The 18,651-nt window shown below is 40.7% G+C and overlaps 1 protein-coding gene across 1 annotated transcript in view; it reads right to left on the bottom strand.

Annotated features, from left to right (window-relative positions):
- Positions 1–3,487: 3,487 nt before the first annotated feature.
- Positions 3,488–18,651, bottom strand: part of prss27 (serine protease 27) — a 29,990-nt gene continuing 14,826 nt past the window's right edge. Inside the window, exons 8-14 of the mRNA XM_031893375.1 lie at positions 18,472–18,607; positions 17,801–17,875; positions 8,643–8,669; positions 7,893–8,055; positions 6,424–6,695; positions 5,620–5,789; positions 3,488–4,905 (exon numbers count right to left, since the gene is read on the bottom strand). Of these exons, the coding sequence (XP_031749235.1) occupies positions 4,564–4,905; positions 5,620–5,789; positions 6,424–6,695; positions 7,893–8,055; positions 8,643–8,669; positions 17,801–17,875; positions 18,472–18,607 (1,185 nt within the window). The 3' untranslated portion in view covers positions 3,488–4,563. The remainder of the gene's footprint in view (positions 4,906–5,619; positions 5,790–6,423; positions 6,696–7,892; positions 8,056–8,642; positions 8,670–17,800; positions 17,876–18,471; positions 18,608–18,651) is intronic.

Here is an 18,651-nt window from a genome sequence, read left to right as displayed (position 1 = left end):
ACACAAACAGGCCACAGCTTTTATAGAATAACAATCTACATATACACCCCTACACGGAATGCTTTCCCACCTGAAAACCATCACCCAATGGGCTACCTGTCATGCCGGCCACATGTCGTGCCCCATAGGAGCAACCAGAAAACACTGTCCTGGGAACCTTGTCTGAGGAGACCATATCCAACTTGGCCTAAAACTGGGGCAAAAAGCCCTTTCACCCCTGGGAAGCATTCCCCCACAGCTGTGACAAATAAAGTGCCCCTACCGAGCTCCGAGCCCTTCCTTGTAAGTAAGTCTGAGCCCCATTTCTAGTGTTGCACAAATAGTCGTGCTGTGTTGTACTGGCGGAAGTACCTTGGGGGGTGCGGGGCCCCGCACCCCCCAGTCCGACCCTGACTGCTCACACCTATTTCTGCCCCAATCAGCTCTTCCCAGACACCAACTCAAAACGCCCACTCACAAACAGTAGCATATTGGGGGCTCTATTATAGAAAATATGCCTATGTTTCTGCCCATTCGTATTAGATATATAGTTTGTGAATATTATGTAGAACGGTCCTGTTTGTGCCATAAAACAGTACAATGAGCCCCAGCAATATAAATTGGTACAGTGACCCCCCCCCGGCATTAAAGGCACCGCACAATGAGCCCAGTATAAAATCATGCAGTGACCCCAGTGTAATAGTCATTCGTATTAAGATCCAAGGTCACCAAATGAGCAGATGTTCTCCTGATGTCCCTACCTAAGGTGGTTGATATTGAAATTCGATTATTTGGTCCCCGTCAACAATGGGTACAGCAGCCATTGGGCCAAGGACCACATCAATGAGTCGATAACTACGGGAAAATCAAACCTGCCTGATTTTCTGCCCAGATACCGATCATAGAGGCCCTTCGGGGGTCCCCATACACAGGCAGATCAGCTGCCTAATCAGGACCCCAACGTTATAGGACAAACTAATTATAAAGATAAAATGGCACAGAGGCCACCCAACACCATGGTCTCATCTAGTGATGAGCGAATCTGTCTCGTTTTGCTTCGCCATAAAATTCGTGAAAGAGCAAGAAAATTTGCGAAATGGCGAAAAATGCACAAAACGCATTTGTTGCGCGATTTGTTTTGTCGCCAGCATCTTTTTTGTCTCCCGCGCTTTCCTTGATGCGACCACGCCCAATTTTGACACGCCCCTGCCCTTTTTTTGATGTGACCAATATTTCCGTGGCGAATTTTCACGGAAGTTTCGCAAAACAATAGTGAAATGCGGAAATTCGCTGCGAATCCATGCCTGGCAAAAAAAAATTCGCTCATCTCATCATAAAATGCAACATTGCTACAGTTACCCTCCAATATCTGAATAAGCAACAGAAGTTTCAGTGGAATAAAAACAACATTTATTGGCTCAAATTAAACAATTCAACAAAAAGTACATATTAGACATACTATACTATACCCACTCTCCTAACGCGTTTCGCCCCATGGTTTAATTTGAGTCAATAAATGTTGTTTTTGTTCCACTGAAACTTCTGTAACTTTTAGATTCTCTTTCATAACCTAATTTGTTATTATTAAGTTACCCTCCAATATTTAATGGTGCAGTGACCCCCAACATAAACTAACGGAGTGACCCCCCAGCGTAAAACAGTATTGTGATACCAGAATAAAATGATGAACTAACTACCCTACCCATGCTTAAGGGGGTACAGCCCATATAGAGGGGAAAGTGGATAGGACTTGGGTTAATTAACAAGACAAAGCATATAATTAGTAGGAAGTGTTAGGACAAGGTGTATTGATAGGGAATGTATAGTTGGAGCCAGTGCGACCCCTGCTGTTAGCAATGGAGCAGAGGCCAGTGCCCGAGGTGCTGAAACTCTAACACCTCACCTGGGAGTTTCCGCAAGGTTTTTGATCATTTGCAGCAAGAACCAGTTTTGTTTAAACATTAGTTTTCTCTCTTAGCCGGCGGCAGTCTCTGCTCTCAGTGGAACGTCACTGTCTCCTTGGCCAAACTCTGCCTGATCTCTAGCTCCCCTAGTGGCACGTCATTTATTTGTGTTGTGTCAGCAGTCAGTTTGCAGCTGATTGTGTGGCTGACGGAATAGATAGTTAATATATAGAATTACAGCTAGTGTTCCAGTTCTGCTGCCTTTCATTATTGGACTATTGGAGCAGCCATGGTTAGTGATTGGCAAAATGTTTCGCCAGGCATGGATTCACGGCGAATTTCCGCGTTTCGCCATTGGTGGATTTTTTCGGCAAACGGATGAAAAAATTCACTGCAGAAAAATTTGCAGCACACCGAAAAATTGACGCGGGCGTCAAAAGAGTAGTCGCGGGCATCAAAATAAATAGTCGCGGGCATCAAAATAAATAGTCGTGCCTCAAAAGAATAGTCACGGCGGCAAAATAAATAGTCGCGGGCGTCAAAATAAATAGTCGTGCATCAAAACAATAGTTGCGTGTCAAAAGAATAGTTGCGGGCGTCAAAGAATAGTTGCAGCGTCAAAATAAATAGTCGAGCATCAAAAAAATAGTCGCGACATCAAAATAAATAGTCACGGCGTCAAAATAAATAGTCGTGGCGTCAAAATAAATAGTCGTGCGTCAAAAAAGTAGTCGCGTGTCAATAGAATAGTCGTGGGCATCAAAAAAATAGTCGCGGTGCCAAAAGAATAGTCGTGCGTTAAAAGAATAGTCGTGGGCGTCAAAATAAATAGTCGCGCGTCAAAAGAATAGTCGTGGGCCAAACTCTGCCTGATCTCTATCTCCCCTAGTGGCACGTCATTTATTTGTGTGTTGTGTCAGCAGTGAATTTGTATCTGGATTGTGTGGCCGACGGAATAGATAGTTGATATATAGAATTACAGCTAGCGTTCCAGTTCTGTTGCCTTTTATTATTGGACTATTGGAGCAGCCATGGTTAGTGATGTGCAAAATGTTTTGGCAGGCATAGATTCGCGGTGAATTTCCGCATTTCACCATTGGTGGATTTTTTTGCCAAACGGATGAAAAAATTCACTGCAGAAAAATTTGCAGTGCGCCGAAAAATTGAGGCGGGCATCAAAATAAATAGTCGTGCCTCAAAAGATGCGGGCGGGCGTCAAAGAATAGTCGCAGTGTCAAAATAAATAGTCGAACATCAAAAAAATAGTCGCATGTCAAAAGAATAGTCGTGGGCGTCATAATAAATAGTTGCATGCGTCAAAAGAATAGTCGTGGGTGTCAAAAGAATAGTCGTGGGTGTCAAAAGAATAGTCGTGGACGACAATTTTTTTTTTTACACGCAACATTTTCGCCACTTCGCGAATTTTTCACCGTTTGGTTACTAGATCAGTATCAAACATCTCTTACCTGAGGTTACATGGAGCTCGCACAGCATTTATACCTCTCATAATAAACTGGCACAAAGGGATCTCTTGCAGATCTAAATAACCAGCCTCTTACCCCAGTTCCAAGCCAATATGACTCACAAGCAATTTTATTTATAGCATAATATAGGCTTAATCACTACATATAATACAGGCGCCATTTACAATGTGATTGGTGCATTTCCTGATAAATAGTCATATATACAAAATCCAGTGCTTTGGTGCCAAGCAAGGAACCTCTATCAAATGGTCTTCTCATTCTCTTACATATAAAGAAAGAAAGGTAATATTATAAAGTTCTGTTTCCAGAATGTCCCGATGTTCTCAAGAAGGACAGTAGCTATGGGTCCAGTATAACAAGCCTCCATACTAGACCATTTATGGTTAGAGGATCCAGCAGCTTCTTCCATTGGTTCCTAATGTTTGCTGGATGCCATGATTCTTTTTGCCTTATACTACCATGATTCATTTAGCTTTGCCGACTCCCTCAGGCAAATGCTTCAGTACAGTTGTCCCAACCTAAGCTTATTTTATTGCCAACGGTTCGTTCCTACAGCTTCATCAGACTCATTATTATTATCATAACGATCACATAGTGGTGGGTCCATTGTTGTTCCTCTGACCTGGTATAGAGCAATTTTGCACAGTAGCCCTAGTCCCAGATAGTGGAGATGTTAAGTATCTACCTGGTAAAATACACACAACTCAATGGTCAAAAAAAAAAGGAAAAAAATGTCAAGTGTGTCCTTTGTGGCTTCTAGACCTTGAGTTCCAAAGCTCTGAAGTATGTTTTATATCTAAATACATCATGAAGGCAATTCTTATCCAAACACTTTGATTATTTCCTACATTTGACCATGAGAGGGAGCACAGCTTCCAAATGTGAAGAACGGGTGGAGTAGCTAGAGGAACAAGTAGAAGGATAAAAGCAATTATCTAATTGGCTATTGGACCAACCAGATCCAGAAATCAATTGCGAATCATACATCATAGCATCAAGTCAAGCAGAAAAACTTCGGTTTTGCTCTTCGGTTGAGTTAGGCAAAACCTTGGAAACCATTCCTTGTTGGTAGATCTCAAAGTGATCTTGAAGTTGATAGGGATATGGGAAAATAGTGCACCAAGTCAATGATATGGATGGAATCCCAGCATCCTTAAGTCTCCTTTGCCCCACCCCACATGATGTTCTTTGTGTCTCTAACTTGAGCATTCTTGAGCAAAAATGAAGAGGAGTGTGGCTCCCAGAAGCCATGAAGGGCCGTGGAGATACAGTCCTACTGAATTATTGCTGTTTTTATAGTCAGTGTTGGTTACGGCTTCTTTCGTTGAGCTGCTGTTGGCCAGACTGATGCTGTGTGGCGTTTTTGTGGTGACGCTGACATTTAGAACTAAGTACTGATTAATCCAGGAGGAAAAACTGGAGACCTTCGTGTAAACTCCTGGGCGGTTGGGTTGAGCGCAGCCATCGCCCCAGCTCACGATTCCGGTCAAGAACCAATAATTACCAGATTTGCAAGCCAACGGACCACCGGAGTCTCCCTGAAGAATGAACAGAGATAATATGAATCAGTCGGGTAGGGTTAAAGGTCTACAGGTCATGGTTTGTATTTTAGAAAATGGGCTACAAATGGATCAAAGGTAACGAGTATGGGGTCGTTGGAGCATTAGATAATGATCTCAATTCTTGGGGTACCATTAACATTTGAACAGAAATGCTTCTTTGTCTTCACTGTATCTCTCTATGGACTGATCTGAATGGAAAATTATAAATAATAAAGTAGAACAATATTGGAATTGGTGAGTAACCTTGACGACGTTTCACCACCACTCATCCGACTGGCTTTTGTCAGTTCAGCTGAGGAATTTCCTTGAATTTTAAGCTCTTAAGACTAATGCAGTCACCATAACTCACTCACGGTGTTCCGTGGCACTTATTCAGGCAAGGTATTAGCTTACTCAGGCTGAGAGACGCCCTTAAAGGGGCAGGAACGTTGCGTTGTTCAACATGGGTTAGAAGCAGCTTCAGTAAAATTATTTACCCCACTGGAAGTGCAGATTAATAGAGCCCACACTCTGGTTGGATTAATAGAGCCCACACTCTGCTGGGGGTATAGTGCCTGTTAGGAGCATTTTTTGCACAAAAAGGTATTGTTTCCCCCAACCAGAGTGTGGGCTCTATTAACCTGCACTTCCGGTGGGATAAACAATTTTCCACCAATAGTTGTACCCCATCCAAAAGCTACCCATAGGTACCTGACAGGCATCTTTTTGGCCTTCTGGATAGCCGGCACAGATCATGTCATCGTGCACCAGTTGAGTTGCAGGGTTAAGGTCGCTGTTGTAGTGGTACATAGTGTCACAAGAAGAAGCGTTGACGAGAGGTACTTCAACCTCCTGGAGTGGATAGGGTGGGGAAAGGCTCACTGCAATCAATAGGGGAGACGGTGTGGTTAAACCGAGGGTCTCACACTGAGGAACTGCAAAAGAAACATCCTATAGCCACAGTTTTTGAGCTTTTTTGAACTATCTCCCTTGGAAAACCTTAGCGGCAGCAATGAGCTCAAGTTGGCTGATCAAGTTGGCTTCTTGAATGATCAAGTTGGCTTCTTGATCATTCAAAAAGTAGTTTGGGTGTAATATAATAAAATGTTGAATAATCTATAGTTGCCATCTTTTAAAACTGATCTTATGGTTCTAGACCAGCGGTTCTCAACCTGTGGGTCACAACCCCTTTGGGGGTCGAACGACCTTTTTCACAAGGGTCACCTAAGACCATCGAAAAACACATATTTCCGATGGTCTTAGGAATAATTTTATGGTTGGGAGTCACCACGACATGAGGAACCACTGTTCTAGACCATTTATAATAGTAAAGATATGGAAAACATCTAAAAGAGGGAGACGTGCATCTATTCATATTTGTCACTATGTGGACATCAGCAGTGAGAATTATCATACCACTGGAAGCTGAAGGGAAGTTATAGCTAAGGAGAAACCAGTAAGAATTAAAGCTAAAGGGAAAGAACGTTTCAGATCCCACGTCCTGCTTCTTCTCACCATCACTCTGAATGTTTCCCCAGCCAGTCACCCAGCACATCTTTCCCGATGGGAAGTCTTCATTTGTCAACGGGATGCAGATTGGAAGGATGTAGCTGGAATAGGTGACCGGACTCTCCATTTCCACCATAGCGATGTCTCCACTGCTTCCCTCTCCTGTGTACAATGGGTAGGTGATGACGCGTTTCACGCGGATGATGACTGCGTCTGAGGTTAGATTCATGAGAGCGAAACAACCCAGCAACACCTGCATATTTTCTATCTTGTAGCTCCTAAAATATAAAACATAGAACAAGTCTTACTCTGAGACACCAGCAGCTCTCATAGAAATGTCTAAACATCTAGATAATCAGTTGAAAATTGAGAATGTTTGAGTTGGTCATTATTTTGAATTCTGTGAATTATTTAACTATTTGGTTTTGTAGCTCTATAGTCTGGAATTGAAACTGTCCTTTGGTTGACAGGTTTCCAGTTGGCCTAGTTGCCCTTGGCTGAAGGATTCCCAGTTCTAGAGCTATACAATTACACTATGAACAAGGTATCCCCTTGGCCTAGTTGCCCTTGGCTGAAGGATTCCCAGTTCTAGAGCTATACAATTACACTATGAACAAGGTTTCCACTTGGCCTAGTTGCCCTTGGCTGAAGGATTCCCAGTTCTAGAGCTATACAATTACACTACGAGCAAGGTTTCCACTTGGCTGAAGGATTTCCCAGTTCTATAGCTATACAATTACACTATAAACAAGGTTTCCACTTGGCCTAGTTGCCCTTGGCTGAAGGATTCCCAGTTCTAGAGCTATACAATTACACGATGAACAAAGTTTCCCCTTGGCCTAGCTGCCCTTGGCTGAAGGATTCCCAGTTCTAGAGCTATACAATTACACTATGAAAAAGGTATTCCCTTGGCCTAGTTGCCCTTGGCTGAAGGATTCCCAGTTCTAGAGCTATACAACTACACTATGAACAAGGTTTCCACTTGGCCTAGTTGCCCTTGGCTGAAGGATTCCCAGTTATAGAGCTATACAATTACACTATGAACAAGGTTTCCACTTGGCCCAGTTGCCCTTGGCTGAAGGATTCCCAGTTCTGGAGCTATACAATTACACTATGAACCAGGTTTCCACTAGGATTCCCAGTTGTAGAGCTATACAATTACACTATGAACAAGGTTTCCACTTGGCCTAGTTGCCCTTGGCTGAAGGATTCCCAGTTCTAGAGCTATACAATTACACTATGAACAAGGTTTCCTTTTGACCTAGTTGCCCTTGGCTGAAGAATTCCCAGTTCTAGAGCTATACAATTACACGATGAACTTAGGGCCCCCATTTTAAATAAACTTGGTTGACCAACCTAAACCCAAGGACCCTTCAACTGCCCTGAAGCAGTCAACCTGTAACTTCCATAGGGGCACATTAATCCACCTACATTAATATGATTCCCTCAGTGAGACCTCTTTACTGGTTCCTTACCTGGGAAAGCAATGTGCCGCCGACACCACCCAGTTACTGGACACAAGGGAACCTCCGCAGATATGAGAATTCTGATAGACTATGCTGACTTGCCACGGCCACTCTCCAAACACTGCATTATTGCCCCCTACTATCCGGTCTGAGAAGGCAGGCTGCCCGCAACCTATATTAAATATGAGTAAACAAAGGACAATAATGAAATGACTTTAAAAGACTTTCTCAGCATTCTCATTGGTCAGTTCTCTTACATCTTACAGTTTTGGGACAGCAGAATTCTCATTGGTGAATTGGTATCCATGTGTAATTATATTTTTTATCAACTTCTATAGAGAACTAGGGGGCGCAGTGGGGCAGCTTTACGGTTGGGTCTATTAGTTTTCTACAGAAGTTGCTAAAAAACTTAATTAAAGATGAAAGAAAATTCACCAATGAGAATTCCACTGAGCAAAAACTTCATTATATATGCAAAAGAACTGACCAATGAGAATGCCGATTCCCAGCACTGTCTCAGGCATCTTGCTGGAAAAGTATATTGTGGCCAAATTCTCTGGAAACAAAAACAAATCTTCCTGCCTTCTGACTAAGATGATTTAATTTCATTCATTACATTTCTCCTCTTCGATCTCTTTGCCGAATTTATAAAAATATCACATTTGGCTAATTACAAACCCTAAACAGTTCTCTATCTGTGAATTCCATTAAAAACATTTTCGATCAATAACTATTTAGACGAAATTGAAAATATTTTACCTGTAGAAATGGCTGTCACTGCAAAACCTGCAAAAGTCGGAAAAAAAAGGGAAACCGTCATTATTGCGGGATTCTGGAGCACAAAGGGGGCAGATTTATCAAAACATGAGCTTAATACATAAAGCCTCACCCACGTTCTATTAATTCCTATGGGGTTATTAGAAGCGTATTTGTCAGTGGGTGAAACTTAGAACTTACCATTTGATAAATACGCTTCTAATAACCCCATAGGAATGAATAGAACATGGGTGAGGCTTTATGTATTAAACTCATGTTTTGATAAATTTGCCCCATAGACTCACCCACGTTCTATTCATTCCTATGGGGTTTTTAGAAGCATATTTGTCAGTAGGTGAAACTTAGAACTTACCATTTGATAAATACGCTTCTAATAACCCCATAGGAATGAATAGAACATGGGTGAGGCTTTATGTATTAAACTCATGTTTTGATAAATCTGCCCCATAGACTCACCCACGTTCTATTCATTCCTATGGGGTTTTTAGAAGCATATTTGTCAGTGGGTGAAACTTATAAACTTACCATTTGATAAATACGCTTCTAATAACCCCATAGGAATGAATAGAACATGGGTGAGGCTTTATGTATTAAACTCATGTTTTGATAAATCCGCCCCATAGACTCACCCACGTTCTATTCATTCTTATGGGATTTTTAGAAGTGTTTTTGTCAGTGGGTGAAAGTTAGAACTTACCATTTGATAAATACGCTTCTTATAACCCCATAGGAATGAATAGAACGTGGGTGAGTCTTTATGTATTAAACTCATGTTTTGATAAATCTGCCCCATAGACTCACCCACGATCTATTCATTCCTATGGGATTTCTAGAAGCATATTTGTCAGTGGGTGACAGTTAGAACTTACCATTTGATAAATACGCTTCTGTAAATCCCATAGGAATGAATAGAACGTGGGTGAGGCTTTATGTATTAAACTCATGTTTTGCTAAATCCGCCCCATAGACTCACCCACGTTCTATTCATTCCTATGGGATTTTTAGAAGTGTTTTTGTCAGTGGGTGAAAGTTAGAACTTAACATTTGATAAATACGCTTCTTATAACCCCATAGGAATGAATAGAACGTGGGTGAGTCTTTATGTATTAAACTCATGTTTTGATAAATCTGCCCCATAGACTCACCCACGATCTATTCATTCCTATGGGATTTTTAGAAGCATATTTGTCAGTGGGTGACAGTTAGAACTTACCATTTGATAAATACGCTTCTGTAAATCCCATAGGAATGAATAGAACGTGGGTGAGGCTTTATGTATTAAACTCATGTTTTGATAAATCTGCCCCATAGACTCACCCACGTTCTATTCATTCCTATGGGATTTTTAGAAGTGTTTTTGTCAGTGGGTGACAGTTAGAACTTACCATTTGATAAATACCCTTCTGTAAATCCCATAGGAATGAATAGAATGTGGGTGAGTCTTTATGTATTAAACTCATATTTTGATAAATCTGCCCCAAACTGTATCTCCCGTAGCGACAACCAGACCAACGAGTTGTGACATCTAACTCCGGCCACTGTGTAAGACAGAAGACAATACCCCGGCACGTCTTGCCTTTCACACCTTGCAGGTGTTAGTAAATGACCTTACGGATAGAAGCACAGACCCACAATGCCCCGTGATCACATTACACCTTAATAATTAAACCCTTTAGGCTATGTGAATTGCAAACACACAAACTGGCACCATTAAACTCTATATATTAGTAGATCTAGCGTACAGTGCCGACTGGGCAAACTACGGGATGGCCCCATAGCACTCAGACTCTATGTAGGAGTGGAAGTTGGATATGGACTCACCAACAGCAAGGAGAAGCCTAAATCCACCCGTTGCCCGGTGACGCAGCCCCATCTTTGGTGTGACAGCAGCAAGTTCTCCTGAGATGTATGAAGGTTTCTGTTTCAGTTGCCTCACTGTCACACCTCTCTATCCGATTTCACTCTCGGTATCTTCATGTAGGTCTGTATTGCCCTAGTTCTCCAATTCCAGTAAATATCCAGGGGGGTTAGTCGTGGAACGTTACTAGACAGGAACCCACATCTCTTGGCAATTGGTTTTTCAAATATCTGTCATGGGTTGGTGTGTTTCCTTCCCTTCTAAATATCCTCTTTGGTTATTCCGTCTGATCGTTGCTGTCTTTGGACCTGGTGGTTCCGTTCCTTGTGTCTCTCTCCAACTCTCTTGCACCTTGTTCTTTCCCAGACTTCTCTTTCCTTTTGATTTGCTGTAAGTACTTGTGTCTCCTTAAGGATCTGCCCTTAGTCTCTCTAGGTAGATTAATTGTTCTGCAAATTATCCTGGATCATCAACACCTTCTCTAGTCATATCCATCCCTTTGTCCTATTATGTGTTCCTATAAATATGTTCCGGGTTTACTTTGCAGCAATTGCCCTCAAGGTATGGCACAAATCCCTGAAGCTGGTGTTCTACTAATGAACAAAGACAAATTGTTCCCTGAAGGTTACGCACCCACAGACATATAATTGTATTTAGTCTATTTACCTTTAGCAAAAGGCATAGGAGCTTGACTGCATCGTTTTTGGAAATGGAGTTGGGTTTATAATATCTATAGGCAAAAAGAATAACCAGGAATAGGCAAGAAGACTACACAATGATGTTGCGTTTGGGGTTAGTGCGTAAGGACGTGGTGTAAGAAGATAAAGGGAATCTTGGTAATTTGTTTTTCAAATATCTGTCATGGGTTGGTCTTTGGGATTTGCCCCCATGTGTGTCTTTTTCCTTCCCTTCTACATATCCTCTTTGGTTATTCCTTCTGATCTGTTGCTGTCTTTGGACCTGGTGGTTCCGTTCCTTGTGTCTCTCTCCAACTCTCTCACACCTTGTTCTTTCCCAGACTTCTCTTTCCTTTTGATTTGCTGTAAGTACTTGTGTCTCCTTATGGATCTGCCCTTAGTCTCTCTCTAGATAATTTAATTGTTCTGCAAATTATCTTGGACCGCTAACACCTTCTCTAGTCACATCCCTTTGTCCTATTATGTGTTCCTATAAATATGTTCCGGGTTTACTTTAAAGCAATTACCCTCAAGGTATGGCACAAATCCCTGAAGCTGGAGTTCTACTAATGAACAAAGACAAATTGTTCCCTGAAGGTTACGCACCCACAGACATATAATTGTATTTAGTCTATTTACTTTTAGGAAAAGGCATAGCAGCTTGACTGCATCATTTTTGGAAATGGAGTTGGGTTTATAATATCTATAGGCAAAAAGAATAACCAGGCATAGGCAAGAAGACTACACAATGATGTTGTGTTTGGGGTTAGTGGTTAAGGACGTGGTGTAAGAAGATAAAGGGAATTTTGGCAATTTGTTTTTCAAATATCTGTTGTGGGTTGGTGTGTTTCCTTTGGGATTTGCCCCATGTGTGTCTTTGTCCTTCCCTTCTACATATCCTCTTTGGTTATTCCTTCTGATCTGTTGCTGTCTTTGGACCTGGTGGTTCCGTTCCTTGTATCTTTCTCCAACTCTCTCACACCTTCTTCTTTCCCAGACTTCTCTTTCCTTTTGATTTGCTGTCTCCTTAAGGATATGCCCTTAGTCTCTCTCTAGATAGTTTAATTGTTCTGCAAATTATCTTGGACCGCTAACACCTTCTCTAGTCATATCCATCCCTTTGTCCTATTATGTGTTCCTATAAATATGTTCCGGGTTTACTTTGCAGCAATTGCCCTCAAGGTATGGCACAAATCCCTGAAGCTGGAGTTCTACTAATGAACAAAGACAAATTGTTCCCTGAAGGTTACGCACCCACAGACATATAATTGTGTTTAGTCTATTTACCTTTAGCAAAAGGCATAGCAGCTTGACTGCATTGTTTTTGGAAATGGAGTTGAGTTTTAACAAGGAATAGGCAAGAAGACTACACAATGATGTTGTGTTTGGGGTTATTGTGTAAGGACGTGGTGTAAGAAGATAAAGGGAAATGAAAAAGTTCAGAGATGCAATAGGGTAATGATGGATCATTTTGGCCAAGAATATTGAGGGTTCCAAGCTGGTCCAGCAGCATGGTGTATCTTATGTCCATCACCAAGCTATGTATAGTATACTAGGACAGTAGGACAGATGGAGTAGATGAGAAATGGGCCAACTGAGGGGTGTGTGGGTGTAGGAAGGAGGTGGCAGAAAGCACAGGAAGGTGCAATGGATGAAAGAAGCAATAATTATGGCTCTTCAGACCAAACCAGAGGACAATAGTAGAAAATGTTTTTGCCCAGGCTTGAGAGGTCCACCAAGAAAGAAGCAGGAGTAGAATGAATAAGGATAATTCTTGCACAGCTAATAACAAGGAAAGGGAAAATAGAATGGGCTTTAAAAATGACTAGAACCCAGGCTGACTAATGTAAGTAAATGTATATATTTTGCACTCTTATGGGCAAATTTATTAAAACTCCATAATTTTTCATTTTTTTTATTTTCAAATGCGACTAAATTCATTTTCACTGCTAGAAAAGTCGTAATAAACTTGACCTTTTCAAATTGTCGCCGCAAAAATTTGAAAAAGTTGAGTTTTCAGACAAGACCCAGTCGCAACGTTTTTTCTATGCAACGTTTTCAAAAAATCCGGATCGAGTTTAAAATAAAAAATCGATGGTTAGTAAATGAGCCCCTTAGAAATAATGCCGGGCTCTTCTATCATTGCCACAGGAGCAAATGCTGGAGTTAAAAGGGTGCAGGGAACACTTGAGCCTAAGGGCATAAGGGGCCATTTTGTCTATGGCAGGCAAGTACAGGTGCATGCCTGGCAAATATTGATTGGCGAAATAATTCAGCAGGCATTGATTTGCAACAAATTTCTGCGTGTCGTCATTGGTTGATTTTTCCGCTGAACGGGCGTCAAAATTTGCCGCGCATAAATTTTTTTTTGCATACATCAAAAAAATTACGCTTGTGGCAATTTTTTTTCACGCACAGACATTTTTTCCATTTCGGGAATCTTTTAGAAGATTCATGAATTTTTTGGCGACGTGGAACGGGACAGATTCGCTCATAACTAGTGGCGAATTATTTTTCCCATCACTAGTTTTTTTTGCACAAAATGGTATTGTTTCCCCCAACCAGAGTGTGGGCTCTATTAACCTGCACTTCCAGTGGGGTAAATCATTTTCCACCAATAGGTGCCTTTTAACAAGAAAAAAAACATTAACAATTTTTTAACATTGGATATAGGGCACATTATGGCATATTTTGGTGATATTTAGGCACAGAACTAAATTTTACTTTTCTAGTCCTTTCTCTGCTACTGGAGGAGGCACTAAGGGTTTAAAAAAACTTCTTATATTCCTTTATAGGAGTTACCTGCCCCCTTACTCAGTGGGGTAACCACCCACGACATGCCGTACTCGTGTTACTAAGAGGAGGAATGTGGCCCAACCCAAGTCCTGCCAAAGGCTGTTTTTCCCAGTCGACAGTTAGTGCTAATGACTATGCCCCAGGTATGGAATTTCCTGGTAAGGAGGATGATCGCTAATTAGGGTAATTCATACTGACATTTAAAGTCTGGGCAGAAGTGTTTTTGTAGAGCAACATTATCTTTATTTACATCTATCTCTCCAGCCTAATAAACAGGCGTTTTTTGGCTTTTTAGCCTTGTTGAGTGTAAAGTATTTTTTTCACTTTGCTTATTGCCCCCATAATATTTGCTCATAGCTCCTGAAAATCTAAACGGGGGGTGCAAAGAGTTGCCTGCATTTGGTAGTGTTGCAAACCAGAGGGTCGGGATATGGTGGTACATGCACATCCCCTAGAGAGCTATATTACTTACCCTTTAATCTAAACAAACCAGTAAGAAACAACGGGTTGATAGGAAGCCCTGCCTATGGAAGGCATTAACCATAAAAGTCCATTGTGCCTGTCAAATGTAGGGTAGAAAGGGCTATATGGGAAAGCTTAGTGGATGGGGTTCTATCGGTCTCAGTGTTGTGGCTCCTAATACCCCTTATAACCCTTAAAAATTCATGACATGAAGAGCCTTGAGGGGTGGTTTACTCAGACCCCCAATAGAAGTGCAAGAAGGGGCACAAAAGCTAAATCACACACCAGTTAGGGGATGGGCAGTGGAGACAACCATCTTCTCCGAATCCGTCCCTCATGAATACAGTGCTGTTTAGGACAGGTAGCCTTGTATTCATGTGCCCAATGTAAGGTAAATGCAAGGTTGTTATTAGTCTACTACAATTTAGAAAATCAGAGGAATGATCTGATTAGTAGATCTGGGAAATAAATAATAAAATGCCGGTCAACTTTGGCTAATACATGGAAGTGGGCAAGAATGGTCTGAAAGGAAGGATTAGACAAACAAAAAGTGCAAGTAGGAAGTATAAAATACAATAGAAACTAACAATCTGTAAAGTGAGTGATTATAGATGTTCAGTAATTGATTTAATTACAGCAGAAGAAGGACTTTGCACAAACGGTACCTTTTAATAAGAATGGGGGGGAGGGGGCAGAAGCATCTGTGTAATATTTAATGTCTATAGTAGTTTCTTTATACTGATTGGGGCTCAACAACCTCATTTCCCTGGCTGCGGGTTGGCTTTGTGCCATAGGAGCTGACATTCTGCTTATAGAACATTCATTTGCTTCCCATCCTAGGCCAAGGTTTGTAATACACAAACAGGCACACAAAATGTCTAGAAATTCCTAGAAATAAGGAAGATGTGCAGGACAGACCATCAACTTTACTTAATTAAGGGACTTAGACAATTGCTCTTGCGCTCACATAGAAATATCTTTAGAACCTGTTTTGATGGAGGTACTTCTGGACTAAATCCCCGGCCTAGCAAACCCTAGACACTCCCTTAAGCAGTCCTTCCGCCTCCTGAATTGCTTGATTCCCTTTATCTTCCAGCCTGATGGAAACTATAAGTTAAGAACGTTAATTGCCCTAATTTATCCGCCCCTTTAGGATTACAACGTTCTAGGAATCTTTTGAACTAAAAAAACACAGTGGAAGACTATATACTGTATACAGGTATGGGATCCGTTATCCGGAAACCCGTTATCCAGAAAGTTCCGAATTACGGAAGCCTGTCTCCCATAGACTCCATTTTAATCAAATAATTCAGATTTTTTTTAAATCCATTTCCTTTTTCTCTGTAATAATAAAACAGTACCTGTTCTTGATCCCAACTAAGATATAATTACCCCTTATTGGGGGCAGAACAGCCCTATTGGGTTTATTTAATGGTTAAATGATTCCCCTTTCTCTGTAATAATAAAACAGTACCTGTACTTGATCCCAACTAAGATATAATTACCCCTTATTGGGGGCAGAACAGCCCTATTGGGTTTATTTAATGGTTAAATGATTCCCTTTTCTCTGTAATAATAAAACAGTACCTGTACTTGATCCCAACTAAGATATAATTACCCCTTATTGGGGTAGAACAGTCCTATTGGGTTTATTTCATGGTTAAATGATTCCCTTTTCTCTGTAATAATAAAACAGTACCTGTACTTGATCCCAACTAAGATATAATTACCCCTTATTGGGGGCAGAACAGCCCTATTGGGTTTATTTAATGGTTAAATGATTCCCCTTTCTCTGTAATAATAAAACAGTACCTGTACTTGATCCCAACTAAGATATAATTACCCCTTATTGGGGGCAGAACAGCCCTATTGGGTTTATTTCATGGTTAAATGATTCCCTTTTCTCTGTAATAATAAAACAGTACCTGTACTTGATCCCAACTAAGATATAATTACCCCTTATTGGGGTAGAACAGTCCTATTGGGTTTATTTCATGGTTAAATGATTCCCTTTTCTCTGTAATAATAAAACAGTACCTGTACTTGATCCCAACTAAGATATAATTACCCCTTATTGGGGCAGAACAGCCCTATTGGGTTTATTTAATGGTTAAATGATTCCCTTTTCTCTGTAATAATAAAACAGTATCTGTACTTGATCCCAACTAAGATATAATTACCCCTTATTGGGGGCAGAACAGCCCTATTGGGTTTATTTCATGGTTAAATGATTCCCCTTTCTCTGTAATAATAAAACAGTACCTGTACTTGATCCCAACTAAGATATAATTACCCCTTATTGGGGCAGAACAGCCCTATTGGGTTTATTTCATGGTTAAATGATTCCCTTTTCTCTGTAATAATAAAACAGTACCTGTACTTGATCCCAACTAAGATATAATTACCCCTTATTGGGGGCAGAACAGCCCTATTGGGTTTATTTCATGGTTAAATGATTCCCTTTTCTCTGTAATAATAAAACAGTACCTGTACTTGATCCCAACTAAGATATAATTACCCCTTATTGGGGGCAGAACAGCCCTATTGGGTTTATTTAATGGTTAAATGATTCCCTTTTCTCTGTAATAATAAAACAGTACCTGTACTTGATCCCAACTAAGATATAATTACCCCTTATAGGGGGCAGAACAGCCCTATTGGGTTTAATTACTTTTTAAATTATTTTTTAGTAGACTTAAGGTATTCAGATCCAAATTACAGAAAGACCCCTTATCCAGAAAACACCAGATCCAGCGTATTCTGCATAATAGATCCCATAGAAATATCTACCCTCTATCGTCCAAGCCCATTTAAATTTGCAAGGTATACTTTGTCTTACTTTATTCTGTTTTTTTTATCTACTCATGATATCTATTCAGTCTTCCTTATACCAGATGATATACAGCTACAAATGAAGTATTTATATTTAGGCTAAAATGTGTGTTAGATTCTAATGAATTAGGCTTGAGAGATGATAAACACATCGGCCATTGTTTATTGTGTATCACTGTATATCTACTTTATATCTACTGAAATCTGTCCCACTTGGTCCATCATTATAAGCCATAGATCTACTCAAGGATGAGATATCAACATGCTCCTTGAATGTTCTTCAAGCTTTGTCTCCAGTGTATCAGTTGGCCAAGCTGAAACCTTTAGCACCTTCCCTTCATCCCAATCTGTTCCTATTGCATTATATGGGTCCTTGTCCAACAAGGCAGCCAGGACAACTTTTGAAGGAACATCTGAAATGTTCTGGTGAGGGCCACACAGGTAGTGTTGGACATATATGTTAATTCAACCCATTTACAAATGTGCAGAATCAAATACCAGCATAGTGTACTTACCAGCCAGTAGGAGGGATATAATGCGCAGCATCATACTTGGAGGGTCCATGGGTCCAATGAGAGATAGTTGGGTAACTGTACAAAAAAGAACCTACTTAAGTGATCGATGAAAGATGAAAGTAATGTGCAAATATTGGGTGCATAACATAGTAACAAGTTGCTTCTCAGTATAAAAAAAGCAGAAAGTTGTGTAAGTATTGACCTTAGTTGTGTAGCAAAACAAAACAAACCAAGATGGTGCCATGAGTTATAGTTGTGCAACAGCAAACATTTGCCTAGACAAAAATGTGGCTGGTACAAAAAATGCCTATTGACTATAATGCATTTCGAGTGAGAAAAAAAAAAGTTGCATCAAAATTTTCTTGCACGTTGCCTGTTGACTTCAATGCGTTTCAAAAAATTTTTCGCAAGTTTTTGGGCAGTTTTGCTGATTTTTTTGGAGAAGCAAAACAGATTCGCTCATCACTACTAAAGAGGTACGTGCATGGGATGGAACTGGGCAACCAATAACAGTGACAGATACAAGTATAGATAAAACTCTGTAGATATCTCAGAAGATAGCCAAGAGGTCACCATGGTTGCATTGGTTCAGCAAGTACGCTCTACTGGAATAAATAAGTGAAAAATATGCAATTAGCAGCAATATTAGGGAAAGAGAAAGAGAGAGGTACCTGAAGGAAGAGATTTCTGGCCTTCTGCCCTTGAGAAGTGATATTGTTTGTGCAGAGCACACAGCCAGGTAAGCAGGGTGGGATAATGCACACAAGGATATGACACACAACATCCCTGGCTCATAACAAACTCCAATAATTAGATGCAATGTCACCAGGAAGAGGATAAGAGGCGGATAA

This window comes from Xenopus tropicalis, chromosome 9, assembly GCF_000004195.4.
Source record: "Xenopus tropicalis strain Nigerian chromosome 9, UCB_Xtro_10.0, whole genome shotgun sequence".
NCBI lineage: Eukaryota > Metazoa > Chordata > Amphibia > Anura > Pipidae > Xenopus > Xenopus tropicalis.
Note: the sequence above shows the minus strand (reverse complement) of the source record. Positions and strands in the feature narration are given on the sequence as shown.